Genomic DNA, 24,497 nt, shown 5'->3' with positions numbered 1-24,497 from the left:
AAGTGCAGCAGGAGGGCCAGGAGACCTCCTTGGATGGATAAGGAGCTGCTCAGGAAAATTCAAAGGAAAAAAGAGGCTTATAGAAGGTGGAAGCAGGGACAGGCAGCCTAGGAAGAATACAGGGATGTTGGCTGGGAAGCTAGGGACCAGGTGAGGAAGGCTAAGGCCCAGTTAGAATTGAACTTGGCTAGGGATGTTAAGGATAACAGGAAGGGATTCTATAGGTACGTAGCAAATAGAAGACAGACTAAGGACAACATAGGCCACCTTCGGAAGATATTGGGAGAACTGGCTACCCTGGATCTGGAGAAGGCTGAGGTTCTTAATGACTTCTTTGCCTCAGTCTTCACTGGCAAAGGCTCTGACTGCACCACCCAAGTCTTGGAAGGCGAACACAGGGACTGTGAGAATGAAGACCCTAGGCCCACTGTAGGAGAGGACCTGGTTCGAGACCATCTTAAAAACCTAAACGTACACAAGTCCATGGGACCTGATGAAATCCATCTGTGGGTCCTGAAGGAGCTGGCGAATGAAGTTGCTAAGCCACTGGCCATCATATTTGAAAAGTCACGGCAGTCAGGTGAAGCTCCCGATGACTGGAAAAAGGGTAATATAATCCCCATTTTCAAGAAGGGGAAAATGGATGATCCGGGGAATTACAGACCAGTCAGTCTCACCTCTCTGCCTGGCAAACTCTTGGAGCAGATTCTCCTGGAAGACATGCTAAGGCACATGAAAAACAAGGAGGTGCTTGGTGACAGCCAGCATGGCTTCACTAAGGGGAAATCCTGCCTGACCAATTTGGTAGCCTTCTATGATGCGGCTACGGAACTGATGGACAGGGGCAGAGCAGTTGACGTCATCTACCTGGACTTGTGCAAAGCCTTTGACACTGTCCCACATGACATCCTTGTCTCTAAATTGGAGAGACATCAATTTGATGGGTGGACCACTCGGTGGATAAAGAACTGGCTGGATGGCCGCACACAAAGAGTTCTGGTCAATGGCTCGATGTCCGGCTGGAGACAGTAACGAGTGGTGTCCCTCAGGGATCCATGCTGGGACCGGTCTTGTTCAACATCTTTGTCGGTGACATGGACAGTGGGATTGAGTGCACCCTCAGCAAGTTTGCAGATGACACCAAGCTGTGTGGTTCGGTTGATACGCCGGAGGGAAGGGATGCCATCCAGAGGGACCTTGACATGCTTGTGAGGTGGGCTGATGCCAACCTGATGAAGTTTAACCATGCCAAGTGCAAGGTCCTACACCTGGGTCAGAGCAATCCCAGGCACAGCTACAGGTTGGGCAGAGAAGACATTCAGAGCAGCCCTGCAGAGAAGGACTTGGGGGTGTTGGTCAATGAGAAAATGAACATGAGCCGGCTTCAATGTGCGCTCGCAGCCCAGAAAGCCAACTGTATCCTGGGCTGCATCAAAAGGAGCGTGACCAGCAGGTCAAAGGAGGTGATCCTGCCCCTCTACTCTGCTCTCGTGAGACCTCACTTGGAGTACTGTGTGCAGTTCTGGTGTCCTCAACATCAAAAGGACATGGAACTGTTGGAACAAGTCCAGAGGAGGGCCACGAGGATGATCAGGGGACTGGAGCACCTTCCGTATGGAGACAGGCTGAGAAAGTTGGGGCTGTTCAGCGTGGAGAAGAGAAGGCTGCGTGGAGACCTCATAGCAGCCTTCCAGTATCTGAAGGGGGCCTACAAGGATGCTGGGGAGGGACTCTTCATTAGGGACTGTAGTGACAGGACAAGGGGTAATGGGTTCAAACTTCAACAGGGGAAGTTTAGATTGGATATAAGGAAGAAATTCTTTACTGAGAGGGTGGTGAGGCACTGGAATGGGTTGCCCAGGGAGGTTGTGAATGCTCCATCCTTGGCGGTATTCAAGGCTGGGCTGGATGAGGCCTTGGGTGGCATGGTTTAGTGTGGGGTGTCCCTGCCCATGGCAGGGGGGTTGGAACTAGATGATCTCAAGGTCCTTTCCAACCCTAACTATTCTATGATTCTATGATTCTAAGTATTTTTGCTTATTTTGTTAAAAAAGTTAAAGACATTCTGCCTAAGAAAAAAAAAAATGATCAGTTTTCTATATGAAAAACTGATACAGAATTTTCTAGACTAATGTTTTTAATGAATCAATAATATCCTTCAGGAAAGGTTTGAACAACTGCAGGCTGAATTGCAGAGAATACCACTGGACTTCTACCCCTCCCCTCTTTTATTTTAATATGAAATGGTGGTGGATTATCTAAAACAACACACAGGGAAGATACAAAACCATTCTCAGAAAGAGAAATCTTTAAAATGTATATAGTTATCTTCTCACAATTATTTCAGCCTCTACTGAAACCCAGAGAACCCTAAATATTTAGTAACCAGTTATCTCATTTTGCCAAAGTACAACCTTCCCTAACAGTTCCCTACAAATGGTTTTACTTGCACTTCATATAGATGGGCATTTGCAGCAACTGAGTTAATGCCCTGGAGACCTCCTTCTTTGAAATTTGGCCATGCCATGCAAGCCCTCCTTATTCTCAGGAAGTGGTGAAAGAGAGAAACCAGGCAATATATTAATTTCTCTGGAATGCTCCTTGGAAGAAACCGTGGCCTCATGAGAAAAAATAATTAAAAAATTCTTTGGCAACTATTTCATCCTGTGAGCTCACTTTTTCAGAAAACTCAAAAGGGATCTATTAAACAGCCCAAGTCCAATTTCCTGCAGCAAAATACATTTTTGATAGTCAACTTGATCCATCTTACCTTTTAATTTAAAATCTATTTAGACCAGACTGATACTTCTTACCTTCCACCAAAACCCCTTTCTCTAACGTTTCTTATTGGCTAGTTGTAATCTTCAAGTGTCTAGCTGACAATAAAAAAAATCCTTCAAGCATGGAGGCACATAGCCAACAGGATGTATCAGGCATGAGGATTCAGACAGGCCTCTGTCTCTGATGCAACACCAACACAGACTTCATATGCCCTCCAGTCACCAGTCTTTTAATATTTTGCTGCCATAGGCAAAGCATTAGGACTCTAAGACATGGTCAGAGCACACAAAAGACTACCCATGTTTTCAGATGCATAAAAAAATTGGATGAAGATTTGTAATAATGCTAGAAAGTTTAAGAAGTCTAAGTCAAGTCAAGAGTCCTTCAAGTGACTGCCTTGCTCTCAACAGTAGTTTAGAGTCCAATTTATCTTTCAGTCTTTAGACCAGAAGAACACAACATGATCAACTAGCACATCAGATGAGGCAGGAGACATTACGTACTAAACAGGTCTCACCTGACTGGATAGGCTTTCCCTGATTTCTGAAATGCCTCAGTTTCCACTGAAAACTAGCTTACTTTCTGGTTTACCTTTTTGAAATGACAGACTGCCACCTGAAAAAAAAAAGACCTGCAACCCATCTTAAACTGTTTAATGAAATACTGCATTTCCTGCAATTTCAACATGGTTTTGAAAATAAGATGCAAGACAAAAGCTCAGAAAGTTAGAAAAGAAATGTAGAATTCTCCCACAAGGGCAAAAATTTTAAAACTTAGCAAATGAATTTTGCACTAAAACTAGTAAATCTTGTCTATTAAAATAAGTAGCAGCTTCCTGATTAATATGACATTTCTCGTTGAAAAGCAAGTGATTTTTGTAAGGGGCATTATGAAGGTTAAGTTAGGACCTACCCTACTGAGATTAAGGTTGCAAACACAGCTCCACAGCAGCAAAGCCTGTTTATTATAGATTTAGACACAGATGTTCACATTCATATAAAATCCTTCACCTGAAGGAAAAGCATTTCCAAAATACCAGAGCCTTAGTAATGTATTTACAGAATTTCAACACCAGATGGGAAAGACTGCTTTACCAAAGCAGGAAAATTCCTAAACATCAATATTGGTAGCGATGTCTCCTTCACAGCAACTATAATCTTAGGTAATTTAAAAATGTACCAGCATGATGGCACTGACATTACTAGCATCATTTCCTTTCAGTGATGTGCCAAGAGCAGTAGCTACACATGGCTTTCTTGCACCTCCCGACACAGTTCTAACACCACTAATCCCTTTATTACTGAACAAGGTGACAGGACCATCCAAGTTTTACAAGTTTGTCAGGTTTAAAAAGCCTGAAACACCACAAACCATACATACATTATTTGAAATCACATTCCTTTGATATCCTTATGGAGACAGCTGAGTAAGAAATGCTTTCTCAGTATTATCTAAGCTATCTTTCTGCTACTGAAAGAAACTTTCTGCTGCATGACTCTGCTCTGCCTGGATCAATTGTTTGGATTACAGCTCAAAAATTAATGAAAAGTGTCATGGTTTTATGCTTTTTTCCATTGATTCAGTCCTGCATATATTAACAAAATGACAACTTTGCCAACCTCAGATGGAAAACTTGCTTAAATGCCTCAAACTTTTAAAAAGCCAAAACCAAACACAAAATACTGAGCAACTGACCTGTGAGCCTCTGGGTCCTCTTTTGTGATCCCATTCAGAATGCCCCATGAGCTGGAAAACAAAGAAAAGCACAGGTAAGTGACAGATTGCACTCATCGGTTTTGATTAAAACATTCACACTTTTATATCCACTACAGAATTTCTTTGAAAAAACAGGTTTGCTTTTACAATTTATTTCACACAGCTTTTAGCTTCATAATGAGAGTGAGAAGACTTGGGAATTGCTACTATTACTTTGCACTTTTACATTCAGAGCCAAAATACATCTAGCATCACAACACTGCTCCTGCCAATAAAATTCCCACTGCCATAGATATGGCTTTAGGCAAATGTTTAACACTGACCTAGCAAAAGGAGAGCTCATATATCAACAAGATTACCAAAACCAGGTGACACTTGATTAATAGCAAAGCATGTTTTATCCTAGGAATGAGTTAGTGAGAGCTTTAATTCTGTCCACCACTGAATTATTATTCATGTAATAAATAAGTAGAGGTGCACCCTCCAACAGAAAACATGTTGGGGGTCATTATATTGCAAAGCAAAGAGAGAGTTTAGAGATGATGGGTTCTTGTGGAAATTAAGATCTGTGATGGTATACAGTTCCTCAAGTTAAAGCAAAAATGAGAAGGCAAGCATTAACTATAGCCCAAATTTAGCTCTCAAACCCTCTCTGCAATCCTACAGTACATTGTGTTGTAAGACATGGTCAGACACTGGATGGTACAGATGGAGTCCAGAAAAAAAAAAAAATTGTCTTCTCTCGCCTTTTTTCTACTGTACTTCATAACTGTATGTTAACACAGGCATTCACTCTCTGCCTTTAAGCAACATGCAATATGCACACATAAGCTCTTTCAATGTACGTCATGGTGGGGGACAAAAAAAGAGCAAAGAATACCCAGCAGGCTTTATTATTACTGCTTTATGTATCCAAAGATTATGGGCAAACATGAACTGCTGACAGCGTGGAGAAGAGAAGGCTGCGTGGAGACCTCATAGCAGCCTTCCAATATCTGAAGGGGGCCTACAAGGATGCTGGGGAGGGACTCTTCATTAGGACTGTAGTGGCAGGACAAGGGGTAACGGGTTCAAACTTCAACAGGGGAAGTTTAGATTGGATCTAAGGAAGAAATTCTTTACTGAGAGGGTGGTGAGGCACTGGAATGGGTTGCCCAGGGAAGCTGTGAATGCTCCATCCCTGGCAGTGTTCAAGGCCAGGTTGGACAGAGCCTTGGGTGACATGGTTTAGTGTGAGGAGTCCTTGCCCATGGCAGGGGGGTTGGAACTAGATGATCTTAAGGTCCTTTCCAATACTAACTATTCTATGATTCTATGACAATAAAGCTATCCTCACACCTGCCTAAAAAACCCTGGAAAGGACCAGGGAGTGCCCAGACACAACCCTGGTGAAGCCCAAGCTGTGCAGGCCGCAAGGCAACTGCTACTGCTAATCCTGCCTCTGATCACTCGGCTAGTATTGTTCCAGCCTGGGAGCTGGTTTTTTTTTACAGCTACTTAGGGATCTCTTCTGGGTAATGTTTTTTTTTACTCATATGAGCACAGCTTAATGCAACTATAAAAATATGTGCATAAAAATAGGAGGATTAACGTGACATGTAATGACTTACAGTCATGAACATTTTTTTGCTCATTTTCTCCCCAGCATTTGTTCCCAAAGGAAATGCCTTCTCCCAGGTCAGAGGCAGGCAATGAGATTTACAACCTAATTATTGCAGAACATGCTTTCGAAACACTCATCTCAGGACAACAGATTGTAACTACTTTGAAAAATGAGGAAAGCCACATACATCTCATATGAAACCTTTATCTCCTCCATCAACTGTTCCTATTTATCCTTTCGGTCTCCAAGGGCCCCTTAATTTCTTTATTACTTAGAATTACATACCCCCATAACTGGAGACAAACCACACATGCAGATAGGCATCAAAGATCAGAAATGTCACCCCATTTTTTTACCTGATACAGCCTCACAACTGACCCTCTCATTTTACTGTAATTATTTCCTTTCTCCATTCACTGTTGGTGGAAATACTGGCTGGGCCAGGTTTCCCTGTTTGTTTCTCCATACTGTCATGTTTACTCATTACTGTATGAAACTGAGCTTTGATGTTTATGAAAGCTGGCCTCTCAGTAAATAACTGGCATGCAAAAGCTACCAAGAGATGCATCTACCAAGGGTTATGTGCTTCACAGAACCTCTGCCAAAACCCTCATACCTGTGCTTCCTTCCTGGCTCCTGCCACTCTGAACCAAGAAAACCTCTTCAGTTTTAACTCCTCAGCCCCTATGACTTCGTGGGGAAGTGCTGCCTGCTGCTTTCTTAATTTACTTGGCTAAAGAAAAATTAATTTAGCTTGAGTCTGACCACCTGCAATTCCCAGCATGATAAGGGATATCTTTATCTACAACTTCCTACCAGTGAAATAAGCACAAACAGTATGCCTGTTATTTCACAGTTAAGGAAAAAGGATTAATGTTACAGGCTTAGCTATGGTTACTGTAGTTCTCCAGGCTCTTGACATTTGGTTTTGAGGATGTGGTATGTGCTGCCAAGTGTAGCCATGAGATCCCACTGCCAGGTTTTTCATGCTCCCACCCTCACTGAATGCATAGTTTACTGAAAAGTGAAGGATTTCTTTACTATTGTCACCAAAAATAAGCAAGAGAGTTAAGAGTCAAGCTGGGAGTTACAGTTCCCACTAGAGGAGGTACACTGAACATAGGGATGTCCTATATTAGTCCAGCCAAGTCCCAGGAACCCAGACTGACGTGTGCCAGGGGTGGTTACTTGTGATCACCACCAATCCTCAAGTCCAAATCAAGTTCTCTTAATTCTTCATTCTTCTTCAGGCACAATTTGCCCACCCTGTTCCCTGTTTCCCAGTTCTTGCCTAGTGCTTCACATCACCACACAGAGTTTTTCAGCCCCCAGAGCACTCTCCTGTTCTTCCCCAGACACACAGCTAAGCCCTGCTCTACTCCACTGCTTCTCCTCCTCTATAGTTTGCAGGTGCCTTTTGGCCCTGGTTCCCCATCTCTAGCCCTGCTCCTCCAGGAGTGGGTCAATCCTTGGATGCTCCACAGACGCAATGTTACAGCAGCAACTAATGTTACAGCGAAAAGGAAGTCTGAAGGCTATAACAACTCATTCTGGCTTCATTTCTCAGCATCTAACTATCAAAATCACTCACAGTAGAGAGGCCAAAGTCACCAATGAAGCAACCAGTCATAAACCTGTTGGAACCAACGGAGTTACCCCTTGCTTATCCTGGCACCATCTTATTAGCAAACGGCTAACTCCTAACAGCAAATTACACAACCTGCATTTCATTTTATTTCTCTACAAATGTGCCTTTGTGGAATCAGACATGTTTGTATTTTTGCTGAAAGATGCATTGCCCCTAGTGTAAAAGTATTTCAACACCATTATTGTCTCTGTGTGTGTCGCATACTATGCCTGGATGCTCTGCTGAGTTAACCCCTCTGGTTATCACCTGGTAGAATTGTGAGCACAAGGAAGCAAAGAAAGAGTTCTAGGATGGTAAGAGATCTTGTCAATTCTAGGCAGTTTTTAAGCATGGTAGGAAAATTCATGACTCTGCAGAGCCAGCCTTTTCCTCCCATTTTTATAACCTACAAAATCTTACTTGGCTTTAAAATACATTTCTTCCTCACAAGCTAGAAAACAGTTTTTATCTCATGCCAGAATGTTTCTGGCATATCTGTAATGGTCCATAGTAACAAGGGAGTGAAGTAGGGGAAAACCACATAAATAAGTGTATCACACAAAAGGGCCTCAAGCTTTAAGATGAAGACAGAAAACAAAGCAAACAGGTAAAGCAGTTATAACAAGGTCTCTGCCAGGCCAACAGAAGCATGATTGCCTCAGTATGATACCCTTTAGCGCAACTAACCATGTTGTGCTACATTACTGCTGAACCTGGGAAAGAATTTCTTTGAATGGACAAAAAAGTAAATGCTGAGGAATACACAGAAGAGAAAGAAAGCAAGTATGTCTGACCTACTGGGCTACTGGAAGTCACAATTTCTACAAGCTTTATAGAAATCAAAAATGAAGAAAACAGTATTAAAAAAACCACCACAAGCCAACACAAAAAGCCCCAAACACCAGCCAACCATAAACACACAGATAGTGTGCATAAATCCCCCCCAGTCCGAGTCAGCCTTTTGAAATTAGAAAAAAAAAAAAAAAAAAGAAAAACTTATGTCTTTTAACTGGTGCAGGCATGAGAACAGAGACCTCCATCTCTAAAAATTACGATGAACTGATCTAGTCCAGAGTGATGGTAAACAGCCTCACACCATCCAATTACTTTATCATTCTTACTGATCAAGTTGCTGAGGCTGAGCATACCAGCAGCAGAGAAGGAGGGATGAAACAAAAATCAGACTCCCACACGGCTTATAGTCATGCAGTCTCCCTCAAAAGGAAAGTATCTACTTTGCATTTCATCTAAAACTGTCCTGGAAACTCAGCTCTGACAGTTTTAACACTTAAAAGATGAAGGCAGCTTTCAGCAACAAAAGCAACTCTTGCATGTTCAAGAATGCACAAAAACATGGGCTTCACTAAAGCCAGCTGGCCCACTCTACCCTACTAATTCACTAACAGGTCTCCAGGGAAAATAGCCTCCCCCAGTACAACTGAGTGTGAGGACTGTGAATGGAAAACAAAGCAGGAATGAAGAAGACCCCAATACCAAAATCATGGTCACAGAGAAAAAGAGAAGTGCAACAGGGCTGGCTCACTCTGAACACATAGGGTCTGTCCTCTAAAACTCAGGCTTTCACTATAAACATTATGAAGTCTCCAGACCTCATGGTTGTAAAACCAAATTTGATATGTAAACCAGATGTTCACAAATGCAGTGATACTGGCAAATGAGTAAGGAATGGTACAAGGGACTGTCTGTATTAGGTATACCATGCCAAAGTAGAACAAGACCATAAAAATTAGCATCTTCAGCTCTCCCATCTCTAAATGCAGCTGGTCTCCTATTTGGTGATTTAATTAAAGCCCCAGCATACGATTACATAACAATCTCAACTTTCATTAAAATTCATAAAATTGTGAGTTTAAGTCTCCTTAGTATTAGAGAACTGCAGGAAAACGTGATCCACACATACTGTATAAGATTGAAACAAATAAAAAGACAGAAAGTAAAGAATGTCAATACAAACTTTCTTAGCTGTTTTCTAAGTCTTTTCCTTAAATCCTCTTTTCTGGCCTGGGTTTTTGATTTTGGCACCCCTGAACCAGCAACACTGCTAACTATGCCAACAAACAGGAGAAAAAACAACTCCTCAAAGAAAAACAACTCACAGAAATAGAAAAGGCATAATCTTATGATGAGGACCTCCACAGTTGGGCAAAAGTGGGAAAAAATCCCAACGTTTAGAATACGAGCAGTCCGAAGTATATTCATCGGAAGTGGAGGGAGTCCTCAGTAGCAGACTGCAACAGCATTGTGAAACCACAGGGGTTTTTTATTAAGCAAATCTAACACTTAGCACAGTTTCATTAGAAGGAATGAGCAGACCTTTTCATGGCAAGTATCTAAGAGGATCAGTGAAGCAATTACACTTAGTATGTAATAAAAAACTTCAAATCAATACAGAACCTATTCTAATTCTATTCAGATTACAGTCTACAACTCTGGAATTTTATTTAGCTATATATTTACACATATGCAACACTTTCAAAGCTATCAAAAAATCAGATGTTGCTGACAAAGGTGAGCTATGCCAGCCATTAACACACCAAATCTAGTAAATGGTATTCAACCAGACTGAAGCAGGATCACATGGTCCAAATGCATATGTATTCTGACTTCTTCCCTTGGACTTTAAAGATTCCAGACAGTGGCTGGACACTGCATTTCCATTTCAGCGAGGAGAAGAGAGCCCTACTCTAGTGAATAAATGAAAGGTGAGCACAAAGCAAAGCACAGGAATGCTTGGAAGACAAACATTTGGTATCAAATATTGTCTGTTGAACTGGCTGTTATACATGAATAGGATATTCTGAGGTCCCCAAACACCTGAGGAACCTGTAAAAATGCCTTTTTGCCACTCCTGCAAACATTTAGACCATTTAGTAGCAGCAAAAATTAATTATCAATGAGATTCTCAGAAGTTTTGTCTGGGTGGTAGCCAGCAGTTTTAAGGATTGTTTAATATTTGGGAATCAGTGTCTAGTAGAGCCGGATAGAAGCATCCAATCTGGCTGGCACCTGGTTTCAACTTTTGCCAAAATAGCAGAGCCTGTATTTAAACATGAGCATAACATCTTCCCTCTTTTGGAGGAGATTTTGTTGAATGGACATGTTGAGGATGTGGAACAGTGTCTCACTGTTGAGTTCTTTGACACTGCCTCCCTTACAGCTTGGGCTGAATGGGCACAGTATGATACATATTCTCTGACTGAATGGGTATTAGCTATGCTTCAGTCAGGATCATATTTCCACTGGTAAAAAGAAACTGTTTGTTACCAGCATGTAGGCACAAAATGTTTCGGATAAATTTCTTTTTTAGTAACAAAAAAAAGAACAAATTATTTCCTTGATTACGTATTAGAAGAAACATTTATTTTTGCAAATATGCAGGAGTCTGGTCATACAGAAACTAACTGGGGTCATTTTGCAGATGCTATTTTGAACAGGATTCCTTCTATGTGACAGACTGTTCCCTACACTTTCATGGTAATCATGATAAAAGAAGTGATTTACTGACTGAACTGACTTAGAGAGTGTGGTTTTGATGTGGACACCATCAGCAGGAGAAGTTAAGCAGGCTGTGGCTGCTGAGATTCGGCACTGCCAGATCCTGATAACATACTGGAGGAGCAACTGGGTGGCTGCACTGACCACACTCTCCATCCAGTGGCACAGCTGCAGCTTGCCCTCCAGGCATCCAAAGCATCAGAAATGTCTTCCTTGCTGTGTGGTGAGCATGATCATACACAGGCACGTGTAGACTATGACACACAGATAGTAAAGTGCTCCAATATTTGGAAAAACAAGCCCTTTTCCACAACCACTTGCCAACTCCCAGGGTCAGCTTAAAGCACAAGATGTCAGCGCCGCGCTGTTCAGCCAGATATGTGAGCTGCACGCTCGCCTCATCGTGGCCTCTGGCTGTGCAGTTAGCCGGGAGGAAACTCCCCACCCAAACGCTTCCAATGCATTGGAGTCCTGCAAATCATCAAGGTCAGCCCCCGTTCTGAGGCTGGCTAAAAAACAAAACAAAAAACTCTAACCACAATAAAATCACTAAATGAATAAATTGGGGTGGGGGTGGGGGTGTGTGTGTGTAAGAGCCTTCCAGCTGCCTCCTAATCAAATAAGTTGTTTCAAACATTTGTGGGCTGCTGGACAACAGCTGGGAGCAGAGGTAAGATTTCTGAACCGAGGCACAGGCAGAAATGCTTTGCAACTTGGCATTGCCTTGATCTGGAGGCAGGTGCAGCAAGATAGAAGGATGTGAGAGGAGCTGCAGCGAATGGGTTCCCTGTGGGATGAGCTTCATGTAGGGATGGTGTTAAGTCCTCTGAAGCTGGTACCCTGGTGAAGCTGGAAGCCTTAGAAGAAGTTGCCTCCTTGACCTCTACAGCCCTCTCACAGCCTGGCTGGCAGGTCAAGCAATGAACCACAGCACTGCCAGAGGCTACACAAACAGGTTAAAAATGTATATGTCAAGCAGATACCCTGTCAAGACAGTGAACATGATACTGAGCTGCTGTGACAAAACGGAATGCAGAAAATAGGGCACTTGGTGAGGTAAGGCTGAGGGGAGGCAAATGAGCACTGCATCACAGGAGAGCAACGTGAAAGTCACCAGCAGTGACTGTTCCACAGGCACGACGAAGAAACCATCCCCAGCACTTAACCAGGGATTCAGCTCCAAAGCAATGAGATCATATCTGGCACTGGGCAAGAAGGCAAGAGAGAGACTACATTTTTGAGGACTTTTCTCATGGCAGCATATGACCTTTTAGAATATTTCCAGACAATAAACTGCATCTGACTTCTTCAGGGATCCTGGCTCCCTTGCGTGGGGGCAGGAGGCACAAAGATGTACAACACAGCAAACTGGAAGCGGTGGGTTTGTGCACAACTGTTGTGCCTCTTGCTCCGCACCACTTCTTAAAATGAGCAGGTTTAACTTTAGACAGTGTGAAGGCACTGTGAAATAAAAAAACTTAGATGGAAAAAGGCATGGGAATATCCACCTCCACACCCTGTATCTGGATTTATAGAAATTTTTGTCACAACTACTTAAACAGATGACAGCAGTAAAACAAATTCATACAGGTTTCTATTATTTTTAGTCCCACCATTGAATTTCTTGTGTTCTTATTAATCTTTCACACATCAAACAAGATTTTAAACAATGGTGTTTGTAAGCAGAGCTGCAGTAAAACACAGCAAACAACTGTTTTTTATTTTTTATTAAAGAAAAACAACTCAGTTATCTCCAAGGATGGATGCAGATGTGGAACAGATTTCTTTCAGCAAAGGATTCCTAGGTTAAGAGCTTTATCTTAATCTGGATATTTAAAAGACTTCCAGAATAAACAAACAGAAAAAATAAATTGATAATAATAAGATTTCTTATCCCCTTACACTGATCTGGTGGATTAATAATAGGCATGTTGATCTGATGGACTAGTATTCAACAAGCAAAGTGTTCAGTTTTCCAAGTAATCACTTTCCCATTCTCAGCATAATCATGAAATCGAAAGCCCTAGAAAAAAATACCTATGCAGATGAGATAAAAAATGAAGGCACAGATACGCTGACATCCTCTCACCTTGGCCATGGCAGTAATTTACAGACAGTAACCTACAGAAGAAAATGCCTTGGTATGGGGATGCCAGGGCAACACAGCAATATCAAGACCCCTAAGTGTAACAAGCTGACAAAAGAACAATAACAGATTGTTAAAAAGAAGAAAATTACTATTTAAACCATGCTTGCTATTCAAAGTAGACACATTAAGTTCCTGGATTTCAAAGCCATGCAGTCAAATCCATTCTGCTGTAATTAAGTTGCTAGAAAAAGTCAGAAAGCTTATTTACTTTTTTTCCATTGGGAATCATTAACAATGCATTAAGAACCCCAGTCACAATACCAAGCCTGGCACAGGCTTGATAAACTGTTAGCTACTGCTAGCTACTGCAGCAGACAAAGTCAGCATAGTCTGAAAGTACGCTTAGATATTGAACGCATATTATTTTTTAAAGTAGTCTAAAGACTTCTACAAAAAAATCTGCTCTGCAACGTGTTACCAATACCATTCTCTCTTTAGTGCACAGTTTTTCTTTCACTTTCCACCTTTTCAGAGATTCTAGTCTCATATACAGTATTTCCACTTTCAGTTGTTACTCAACACAAGCCACGAAGATGATGTGCTCTTTTTGGCTAGTTATCAGTGCACAGGAGGGTCTCTGCTTCCAAAGAAATTACTTCCTTGAAGATACAAGAGGATGTCTTTTTGCATAGCAATTAAAACCCCACTAAAAGAGTAAGAAAACTTTTAAGGATTTTTCAGTCAAGCTCTGATTTTAGGTGAATCATCTGCAATACTAACACAAAACATGAAAGGTCATATGGAAGGCAACTTAGTCCAGTTAGTTTAGTAAGTGCATTAGTCGAACAGCTGACCACTCTGGTAGTCTGCATAAAAACAGGGACTTCCCAATTCAATTCCCAGTGGGTAAGTGTCTACCTCACAGGAAAAAAAAAAAAAAACAAACCACACACACACACACACACACAAAAAAAAAAAAAAAAAAGGAAAAAAACAAACCCAAGCCACCCCATCCCCCCCCAAAAAAACCCCATAACCCAACAAGAAATCCAAACCAAACCCCAAAATATTGTCAAATTGACATCCTTACTGGCAGTTGCAGCAGAAAAAAACCCTTACGACTGAGTAAGCATGGTGTTTTCACCAGACACGTAACCTTCAGAAGTGGTTCCTCTGCAACAGAACTGAGCCACATCAGCCCAAGCAGTGACAAGCATGACTTGCTTGTGCCTCCTTTGTACTTGCCTTGTGGGTGCAGGATGGCGTTTCATCATAGCTGTCAACGCAAAAACATCTCACCAGAGCAAAGGGCCAGTAACGAAAAGGAATGGGGTACAGTAGAGGGAGAAAGAGAGAACCCCCAAACCCCAACTGCTTGTTGAGAGAGGTCAAATAAAGGCTGCCATACCACTGGCCCTCAAAATTCTGTAAGCAACAGAATCCAATAGTTTGAATAAATCAGATTGCTAGCATACACGAAGAAAGAAACTTTCCTTTTTTTTAATATCACAACTTAATGTTCACATGGCACAAAACACAGTGATTACAGCAATCAGCCCTTGGTGAGGCTAAACTACAGTAAGGCAGAAAGCCAGAAACATAATTTCTTACAGTTTCAGCAGCTCATTTTCCTGAAATGCATTAGCTTTAATGGTAGCACACTGAGCGATAGCTGAGATTTCAAAATGAAAATTTTGAGGCACTGAGAACTTAGCCTCCCTCACAGAGCAGGTTGACCCACAGTGCTTTCTCCCACCATGAGAGTAGCACTACATCTGCTCAGGTGAAGCCTCAGCTTCCAGGGTTGGCCTGGAAAAGAAGAGAGTATTGCCCTGCCAAGCTCGTTCCAGCTTGACATCCACACAAAGAGCCCCTTCTTTCATTAACACACCATTTTCTCGGTTTTGAGGCTTCACAATGCAGAATAATAGCACTGACATTTCAACAAGCTAGATCCTAGCTAGCAAATGTCCTAAAATTACACTGTAGAGCCTGGTACCTTACTAAAAAACCTCAATGTCAAAACTCAAAGTATATTAGTTTAAACACACCCTTGGGGGGATTTTATACTAACTACTTTCTATTTCAGACTATTCACTTTAAGCTCAACCAGCAATGCTACATCACTCATCCAGGAAAACTCCCCTCTCTGCCACCCAATCTCAATCAACCTGCCAAATTAATTATCACCCTGCATTTGTCTATTGCTAACGGGGGGGGGGGGGGGGGGTGGAGGGGAAAGGCAAATAGATGAAGGTAGCAGTGACCCGAGCAAAAATGAATCCTCTGAAACAGAACTAATTAAATCAGTTCAGTGATCTTCTTCCAGCACAACATGTTTCACCCTCCCCTTCCCCATTAGACCAGTTCCCGCATCTCCTCCAACTGTCCTCACATGGGGCTCAGGTGTCTATCCAGCAGCAAACTAGGGATCTTTCCTACTCCTTGTAACTGCATGGTTTAAAATAAAGAAGAAAACAACTGTCAGAAAATTCACCATGATAATTTCACACTGACATTTACATGCAGATTCCTGGCCACAGAATATGTGTTTCAGCCAGACAGCAGTAGGATTTGATTACCTACCTCAAATTTATGGGACCACAGGCACCAAACTTTGGTGCTTCACTGGCTCTACAAAATGAGCAGAGCTCAAAGCGCTGGCAGAGCAAGGATTCCCCTTTGGTCCTCCAGTCAGGCCTTACAACAGAGCTGGCAGGACTAACACACAGAGAAATTACAGAATTTGTGGAGTTTAAATCACTGCCATGAGTCAGACACCAAACCTTGTGCTAACTACATTCCTAACCTAGCAAGTACATGTGCACGCACGACCGCAGAACTGGTGACACTGCTGACTCAAAAGGGACTAGTTCAAGGGAACAAGTTACACATGCATTTTAGACTTTCCCATCCTATAATTTTAGCTGACAGTCCAGCTGAAATGCATGCAAAAATACAGTTGGGCCATAAATTTCCCCGCCAATGGAAATAGCGTAATTTTTGTTGCACTCATGCTGTCAGACAAAGCATGAAATTCTTTTGAGGCTGATAACATTAAGTGAGAATATTAGAAGTTACAGATGTAGGACTGCAACAGAAATACCAACCTCTCCTCTCTCAGTGCGCTTCACTTTCCATCATTTTTCTCTTTATGCAGAACATGTTCAGAGCAAGAGCAGAAAAGGGAAAGGCAACTCAGGGCAAGAAATATAGGGTGACAGGCCCACTTGGGGGACAAAAAGAAACCAAAGCAGGTTTCCCTTTATTAGGGAATTTGAATATAAAGTCAATCCCAGCTTGCTTTTCTCCCTATAGTTTTTAATATGGCCAGTGCTTCCTTAGAAAGCAGGCACATCACAAATGGAGTACTGAAAAATATTGAAATCTGGATGCCTGCACAAGATCCCTGTCAAGATAGGGAAAGGTTCAGATGCAGGAACCCTGACAGTGCTGTCTTCGATAACAGTACACAGCAACAGAACACCACACAGAGGTAGGATTCTGAGTAATCTCTAGGTGGGTGCCTACACAGGCAACAGTTTGTCATTCACACCCATCTGCTGCTCCAAATCACACACACAGGCTGTCACACACTTTTCCCCATCTGGATTGCAGAGATGCTGGATATAAACAGGCAAAAGCCAGGAAGATGAATATCGGGGCTTGCGCTGTACAAAGGGGAATCGGCAGTCAACTTCATTCCCTCCAATGGGAATAATTTCAATGGAGATTTCTAGAAGTCAAAGTAAAAACAGCTATTTCACAATGGCTGCAGGTTTTTCCATGATTTGAAATCCTGTCTTTCAAACCAGTATGACTCTTTAAAAGCTTTGCTTCTGAGATTTTATTTTTAAAGTAATAAACCCATGCATGTTGCCTTAAGAGGGATATCATAAAATACATTCCCCTGCAACATTGTCTGCCAACATTTAATTCCACATAGTCACCCAAGCTGTATTTCCATAATGTCACAGTACTGCTAACAGCAAAACCAGAGCCCACAAAAGGTGCAGTCTCTATCATGGTGCAAAGGATGCAGAGAATATATGCTACTCAGGGGTGTCATGGTGCAAATGGATATACCAGGTGGTGTTTTACAGTGAGAAGGAGAAAGGCAGAGCAGAGGACAGGACTGTTCTGGAAGGGCTGACCTCAAAAGAATGGGCTTGAGACACATGTGGGGCTACCACATCCCCTCTGTTTTGGGACCCCAGTTTTGATTTGGCTAAATCAAGTCACACGAAAGCTGCTGAAATATGCTCTAGCAGAAGAATCTTCCATTGAAAATATATCATTTTGACTAATCTCCCTTTCAGAAACAGGTTTCAACAAAATTTAGGAGCATTTCTGTGACTGAAAGAAGAAGCTGCCTGTCAAAAAGGTCCATCTATTCAAAATAGTTCTGAAATTCACTTTCTTTCATATGAACAAATACTTCCTCTTCCACCATTGGTCTTTTCTTCCTCAGAATTTCAGTCCCTGCATAACTTAACTTTGCATGTTGCTGAAAGATACTTCTAAACCAAACTTCATCAAAAAAGTAGTAGTTCCTCTTCTTACAACAAGCTGTTCAGCACTCTATTAATCTCATTATGTTTTTATCCCCTGCTTTTTTTGCTGAAGAAGTAATTCAAGTTCCTTCTTCCTGTGTCCAAATAATTTTCTTTCATCTTCTTAGGTTCAACTTGTGTAAAATGTTATTTTGATTCAGCAGAAGTGATATTTTAGTAGACAGTAATACACATCATTTTAAACTAACCAGGAGAGTCCAGATGGAAAGGTATTTATATTTCAAGCTACAAAAACAACAGCAAACAAACAAAACCTCCAAAACACTCCCCTCTCTCCTCCCCCACCCCCCCAATACCCCAAAACCAAACCAGACCAGTCAAATAAAAACACAAAAAACCCCTACCCATCAAAAATGCAGATCTTGGCAGTGCTAAGCAGCTGTGCAGATCTGGTTCTATGACTATGAAAAGAGATTTCTAGATTTGTACTGAACAGAGGTGCAATCCTGATCCCCTAATGCTAACAACACTTTCATCAACTCAGCTTAGCCTGGATGTTATTCTTTGCTTTTTCTCTTGTACCTGGGAACCAGCCCGGTCTTCTGGGAGACACAGCTAAAGACAGCTAGTCTGACACTCTGTAAGGCAGTTTTGAGTCTCTCCCTGCTACTATATCAGCTGCAAATTAGAGAAATCTTAGAGACAATCACTTCTAAAGCACATTTCCAGACTACCATAAAAACTTGTTAACTCAGACAGGACCTTTGTGAGAAAAATAATGTATTTATTTCCATTTTGCAGATGGAAAACTGAGGCATTTACCCAGCACAGTTCTACAAAATTGGGAATAGAAACTAAGCATCTTCAGTTCCTGGGATCAGATCATAGGCTTCATTTTGACCTACTATTTATGTCCAAAGTCTTTTCTGGGGAGGTCGAGCCATACAGCAGGGAACAGAATTACTCTAATTTTCAGCTACCAGGAGATCTTATCACTCTTTCTGAAAACAAACTGTTCACCCCTTCAAATATCAGCAAGAGGACAGGCTTCGCATATCAACAACTTTCTCTTTTAAGAAAACACTAAAGTCAAACAGAAAAGACAGGAAAACTCGAAGGATCGGAAATAGTGCAAGTTTTTTCCCTATGTCTGCAGCATCCTGCATCCTCTTTCCCCGGTTAGAAGGACTTTAGCTAGAAAAGATGACTTGAACAAAGTGAGAAACCAACAGCTGTGCCACAGACCTGAACTGAACCTTCGCTGAACTTTAAAGAAATTGAGTCCATTTCAGCTCTTCACATGGATACAGAGATGAACAGTGAGAGGAAGAGATGAAAAGCTGAAACGCCAGGAGAAAAAGCATTCTCATGAAGTTTTCTGATATATTCATCAAGACCAAATGCATGAGGAATCTCTAGCATGAGTGTTCACCACAAGAGCTCCATGAATTGGGAAGCATGTTCTCCTACTTTCCATTTTTAGATGGAATTCCTTTTTCAGAAAGAGAAATCATAGATAATGGCAGTTTACCTACTTTATTGGTATCAAGATCCATATGACAGATATTGCCAGGAGATAAGCAGTTGCATATTGAACACTGGGTGCCTGCACGCCTTTGGCCCTCACAATGAGTCCCTTTATTAGGACAAAGCCTCCTTTGAAGGAGAACTAGGGCCACCAACAACCTTGGTTCAAGCAATAGTGACAGAGGCTGAGAAACAGATGCTTTATGAGCTTGAGAGAACTGCAGAAGAAGAAAAAAATAACTTTCTCATCCCTAAATATAGAATGTAAATAAAAATGTGTATGTCCTAAACATTTTCCTATCCTAATACTTTTCTTCCCACACATCCGCCCTGCTCCCCCCAACACACAGAGTGTGGTCCTGGAACAGGCATTTTCATTTGTTTTCAGGGAAAGACGGTCTATGTTAAAACACCCGTGCTGGTTAACGAAGAAGTCAGAAAGTTCAAGGTGGACTGAGAAGCTGCCTACGTGCAGTCAGTCTGATGAGAGAAAATTCTTACCAAGGAGCCACACAAAAGTGAGTATGTGCAGTGGAAAGAAAACACCCTTCTCAGTGGCAGTGTGGAGAGTGATGCCGAGGAAAAGGTGGTCACAGAGGGGAATAGGGGTTCCCAGGCAACACCCCATTAGAAGTTTGTAATGCCACACTACGTTGACCCTATGACTAAAAAGGGCAGTCGAGCCTCCATACACATAATGCTACCAACATCTTCCACAATATTAAATACACAGGATCAAGAAAAAAGGGGATGGAATTAGGGAATGCAGGTAGTGCCCACACCTAGAACTAACAAGCTCAAAATATTTGAAACCTCTTAAGATGACAGTACTAAATACACGTATTATAACTTGCAGAAGACACACATGCTGATTTTGTGCAGTTGTACACATGATATCTGAAGTGACAATATTTCTCACAGCATTTCAAGTTTTCTTAGAAACTTCAGTTCCTGGAATCTGAATTGTAGGAAAACAAAACAATAATAAAAAAGAAAATAAATTTCCTCTAAGAGAGAAAGAAGGCTTCTAACCACCAGGCTGCAAAGAGGGGGTGAAAATTAAATACAAGGACTGAAACCAGGATTCATGGATGATCTGTGATCTCCAGAACACAGAGGGCTGCCCCTGTGTTGGTGGGAAAGCTGCCAAAAGGCAAATCTGAGCTCTGCCTGGTATCAAAAGTCATCACACTAGATATGGTAAACCATCATAAATAAGCTGCATTCTTCAACTCCATGACGAGGACGGGTAGGACAGAACAAAATGGTAGAACTAAAGCAAGCAATTGCTAAAAATAACTTTTATCTCTCCTTCTTTATTTCAAGGGCCAAATTATCTCAGTTGCTACTTGAGAAGACTAGGCAATGCCAGCATCAGAAAGGTCAGAAAGCATGTGAAAATTTACCCAGTAACTTATCCACTGCATAAGTATCTGCTATTGCAATAGGACATGAAAAATCCTACTGTCTTGCTACACAAATATATGCTCAATCTTTATCTGAAGAGCATGAGAGTTAAACTTGCACTACAAAAATACCATAGCTCTAATGTCCTCATATACTAATATATAAGGGATTTTGGTTTTATTTTATTCAATGAAATAGACTTCTGATTATTTATTAAAAAGTGCTTTCAGACTGATATGAAGCATCCTGCAGAGGTACAGACTAATTCCTTGTCCCCAGAATGCAAAGGGCACCTGTATATAAACAAACAACACAACCAGTTGACCTGACTGCAAGAATTAAAACCAGGTTTCTTCAAAACTGAAATGCTTCACAAACTGAATTCGCTGAAGATTTTGGTTTGGATGCAAATTCTGGAAGGGAGAAAAGGATATTTATAAGACAACAGAACCTCCTGTTTTAGTATCTAGGGCCAACAGCGTTTCAATTTTGTTTTAGTACAGAGTGTTGAAATTAAAATCTGAAAAGGAAAAAAAAAAAAAATAAAAATCAAGCAAAAAGCCCCAAAGAAAACCCAGGGGAAAAAAGTCCCACTATTGCTTCAATGTCTAAAGGGTTTTACTGACCCAAATTAGCTCTTCTGCTGTTGTGGTAAAGAAACTTCATTCACAGTTTTATAAAATACTCAGACTGCTTCTGCTTGGGAAGGCAAAAAACAAAACAAAACAAAACATACCAAAAAAACCCGAGAGAAAAACAAAGAAAAAGCAGCTGCATTTGGAAGTCTTTCCTAAAACGTCTCCCCAGTCCTCCTTGCAAATCCGGTTGTTGACTGGCTCTCAATTTAGAAAGAATGGTGAAATTTTCTGACCTTACAGGCCAGCCAATCTTTGTAAGGTCAGCAGGCACATGCACCCACTGGAGAACGCAGAGGAGAGGGAGCCAGGATTGGTTCACAAGCAGGAGCTGACAGCAGCTCATCAGGCAGTCTGATGCCCTGCTGGGAGGCGCCCCCACAAGGCTGCGAGCGCGGAGGCTCTAGGAAAACTCACTATGCTGAAGCCTGGTTTCCCTCCTCCCCCTGTTTTCAGGTCTGGATTACCCCAGAGTAGGGCAGACATCCCAGAGACCCGGTGCACAGGAGCAAGTCAAACTCCTTGTGAGCTGCTTGAGAGCCATCCTTATGCCACTGCTTGTGCCCAGCAGAACGGCTCCTTGGGTGCAGAACAGTGAAGAAACACTAATAAGGAGAAAAGCTGTAAGGACAAAGGACCCAGCGGATTTCACAGGATGTAGACGTCAGAGAGCAAAGACAGAATGAGGTCAGAGTCTGATCTATAACCCGGGGAGCACAGCAAGCTATATCTAGGCCAACAGTTTGCTGTAATCTTGTTACTTAATGGAAGGCAAAGGGAGAAGAGGGAATATCTTTGGAACCCATACAACCACCAAGTAATATGTGCTTAAAAGCAGGCTAGACCAGAAGTACAAATTTAAACCACTCTACATCGTACCACAAGCACTTAAGCTCACTAGCAGGCACTGCCTGTTAACATAGCTACGATGTGATGCAAAATGACTTTGGAATTATGACTGCAGGTGCTCCTGTTTGTGATTCCCACCTTGCCAGCCATCTTCTGCCAGGACAGCATCAGCTGTGTGTCTTCTCACGTGCAGACTCACCTCTGCTTGGGGACCCAGGTCTAAAACATTCCTACCCTTTTGTCTCCATAACTGGGACAGGGCAGAGTATAGCTGCGTTTATTCCTGGAGGAGCCTTTAATTTTCATTACCATCTAAGTTAATTTCCTATTAGGAAGAGGTTGGAAGCAGAATGTCAACTTTCTTGGAAGGAAGAAGGAAAAAAATCTCAACCAAACAACAAACCCAAAACAGAAATGTGAAGAACATGGCAAGCAGATGGCTGTTTTTGTTTTGCTGTGTGTGTGGGAGTCATAGGTCCAGGATTTCATACCAGGGAGGAATTTCACTTTTACAGCTATCAGCAGAAAGCCTTTCTAATGCTGCTTATACAGTGACTTTGAGCCAAACACATCCTCTGTACATCACATGCTTTTGATGCCCTGGCTACTCTGCCCAGTACCAGCCCACCCTGTGCAGCTGTGTAGGCTTTGCCTGGCTGTATACAATTGCTCTAATACAAACATACAGACAAGTGCCATGTTGTAAAGATTTGTCCAACATAAAAGCATGGACTCCCTCTCTGATTAAGGTGGGGCAGAAGGATGAAGCATTTTAACAGGGAGGTTACAGGCTCACCAGGGAGGAAACATATTTCCTCTCCCGCTCTTAATAACAGCGTGGAGAATCTTCTGACTCTCAAACTATTAATCATACATAAATTACAGACACCAATCTGCATCTAATGACAATGGAGGACATCTCTGCAGAAAGAGATGATAACTAAATAATACTTATGGAAAGCCTCAGGCTCAACCAAATCTCCGTGATCCAACAGAGATAAGCCTGGGCATGCCAGGCTATGGTGAACCTTTTGCTTTGGCTCCAAAGATGTCAAGCAAATATGAGGGGCAGGGCATACAGCTCACCCTTCTGTCTAGTTGCTACACACAACTGCTCAGTGAACACAAAAGCACTGACTGGGGTTTTTTGCTTGTTTTTTAAAAGGCCACACTACTACCAAGGGATGCAAAACCCATCTCTAAATTAAGCAAGCGAAAAAGAGCCAGTAATTTAGCGGCTCCAGTCTTCTTCACCTATCTCCTCTAATTGTCCACAAGTCCCTGTGGAAACAACAGAAAGTAGTAACATCATGTTAGAGGAGAACAGACCCATGGGACTAGCTGTATTAGAGTAGAGATAATTCATGATTCTGGCCAAGCCCGGAAGAAAATGCCTGTCCCACTGACAGCGTAGAAACCAGCTTGAAGATAGTAATGGCTCCATACTCAATGAAATAGAAATGACTCCAGTAAGAAAAATTCCAAGAAACAATTGCACAGTGACTCAGCTGTACACAGTCGTTTCTTGGTTCATGTGGTGCGTAAGGCATCACCCACACTCCGCACACCTAGTCATTCTGCCTCTTGCTCTGGGTGCTCCACTGCTTGTGCAGGGTATCCCACCCGCTTCAAGAGAATAATGATAAAAAGCACCCTTTGTGTCACTCGTGATGCACCAGGATTTGAATTAATTTCCACAATAACTCATCAATTTAATCAGCAAGTGCAGAGTACAAAGTAGTTTTAACGCAACTTGAAAACTACGAAGTACTCTATCACTATGCAATACTATCACTATGCAGGCTGTTTCTACCACAAGGCAGATAAAGCTAAGAAAAATAAAACACGAAAATAAATAATATTAATAAAAAAAAAAAAAAAAGAAGTTACTTTACTGCCAAGGAACTTTCTGAACACAGGTATTTTGTGTGTGCATATCAGACAGCCGTAGGCTTAACTATGGGAACCTGAGATATGAAGAAATATGAGACAAGAGGTTAATTTGTATCTTGAGGAGTCAGGAAAAAAAACATGAAAAGAAGAGCCCAGACTTCTTTTTAGCTCTCGACACTTTTTAATTTTATTAGTATGTCTCCTAAGCTGTAACTATTTATTTTCAGTTTTTACCTCATATAGTGCATTGCCCAACAAACTCTTAACTGCTAAAATGGTGACTCTTCAGGACCAAGACTATGCACAGCTGGAGAATTTTTATAGCCCTAAGAGGATGCAA

The 24,497-nt window shown here is 41.8% G+C and overlaps 1 protein-coding gene across 1 annotated transcript in view; it reads right to left on the bottom strand.

Annotated features, from left to right (window-relative positions):
• The window catches only part of PDE3A (phosphodiesterase 3A), a gene marked incomplete at both ends in the record, with an annotated part of 249,834 nt that overhangs the window by 88,709 nt on the left and 136,628 nt on the right, over positions 1–24,497 (bottom strand). Inside the window, one exon of the mRNA XM_080620778.1 lies at positions 4,477–4,527. Coding sequence (XP_080476904.1) covers positions 4,477–4,527 — 51 coding nt within the window. The remainder of the gene's footprint in view (positions 1–4,476; positions 4,528–24,497) is intronic.

Source organism: Psittacula echo (assembly GCF_963264785.1).
Source record: "Psittacula echo genome assembly, chromosome: 1".
Taxonomy (NCBI): domain Eukaryota; kingdom Metazoa; phylum Chordata; class Aves; order Psittaciformes; family Psittacidae; genus Psittacula; species Psittacula echo.
This window is presented reverse-complemented; position numbering and strand designations above follow the sequence as displayed.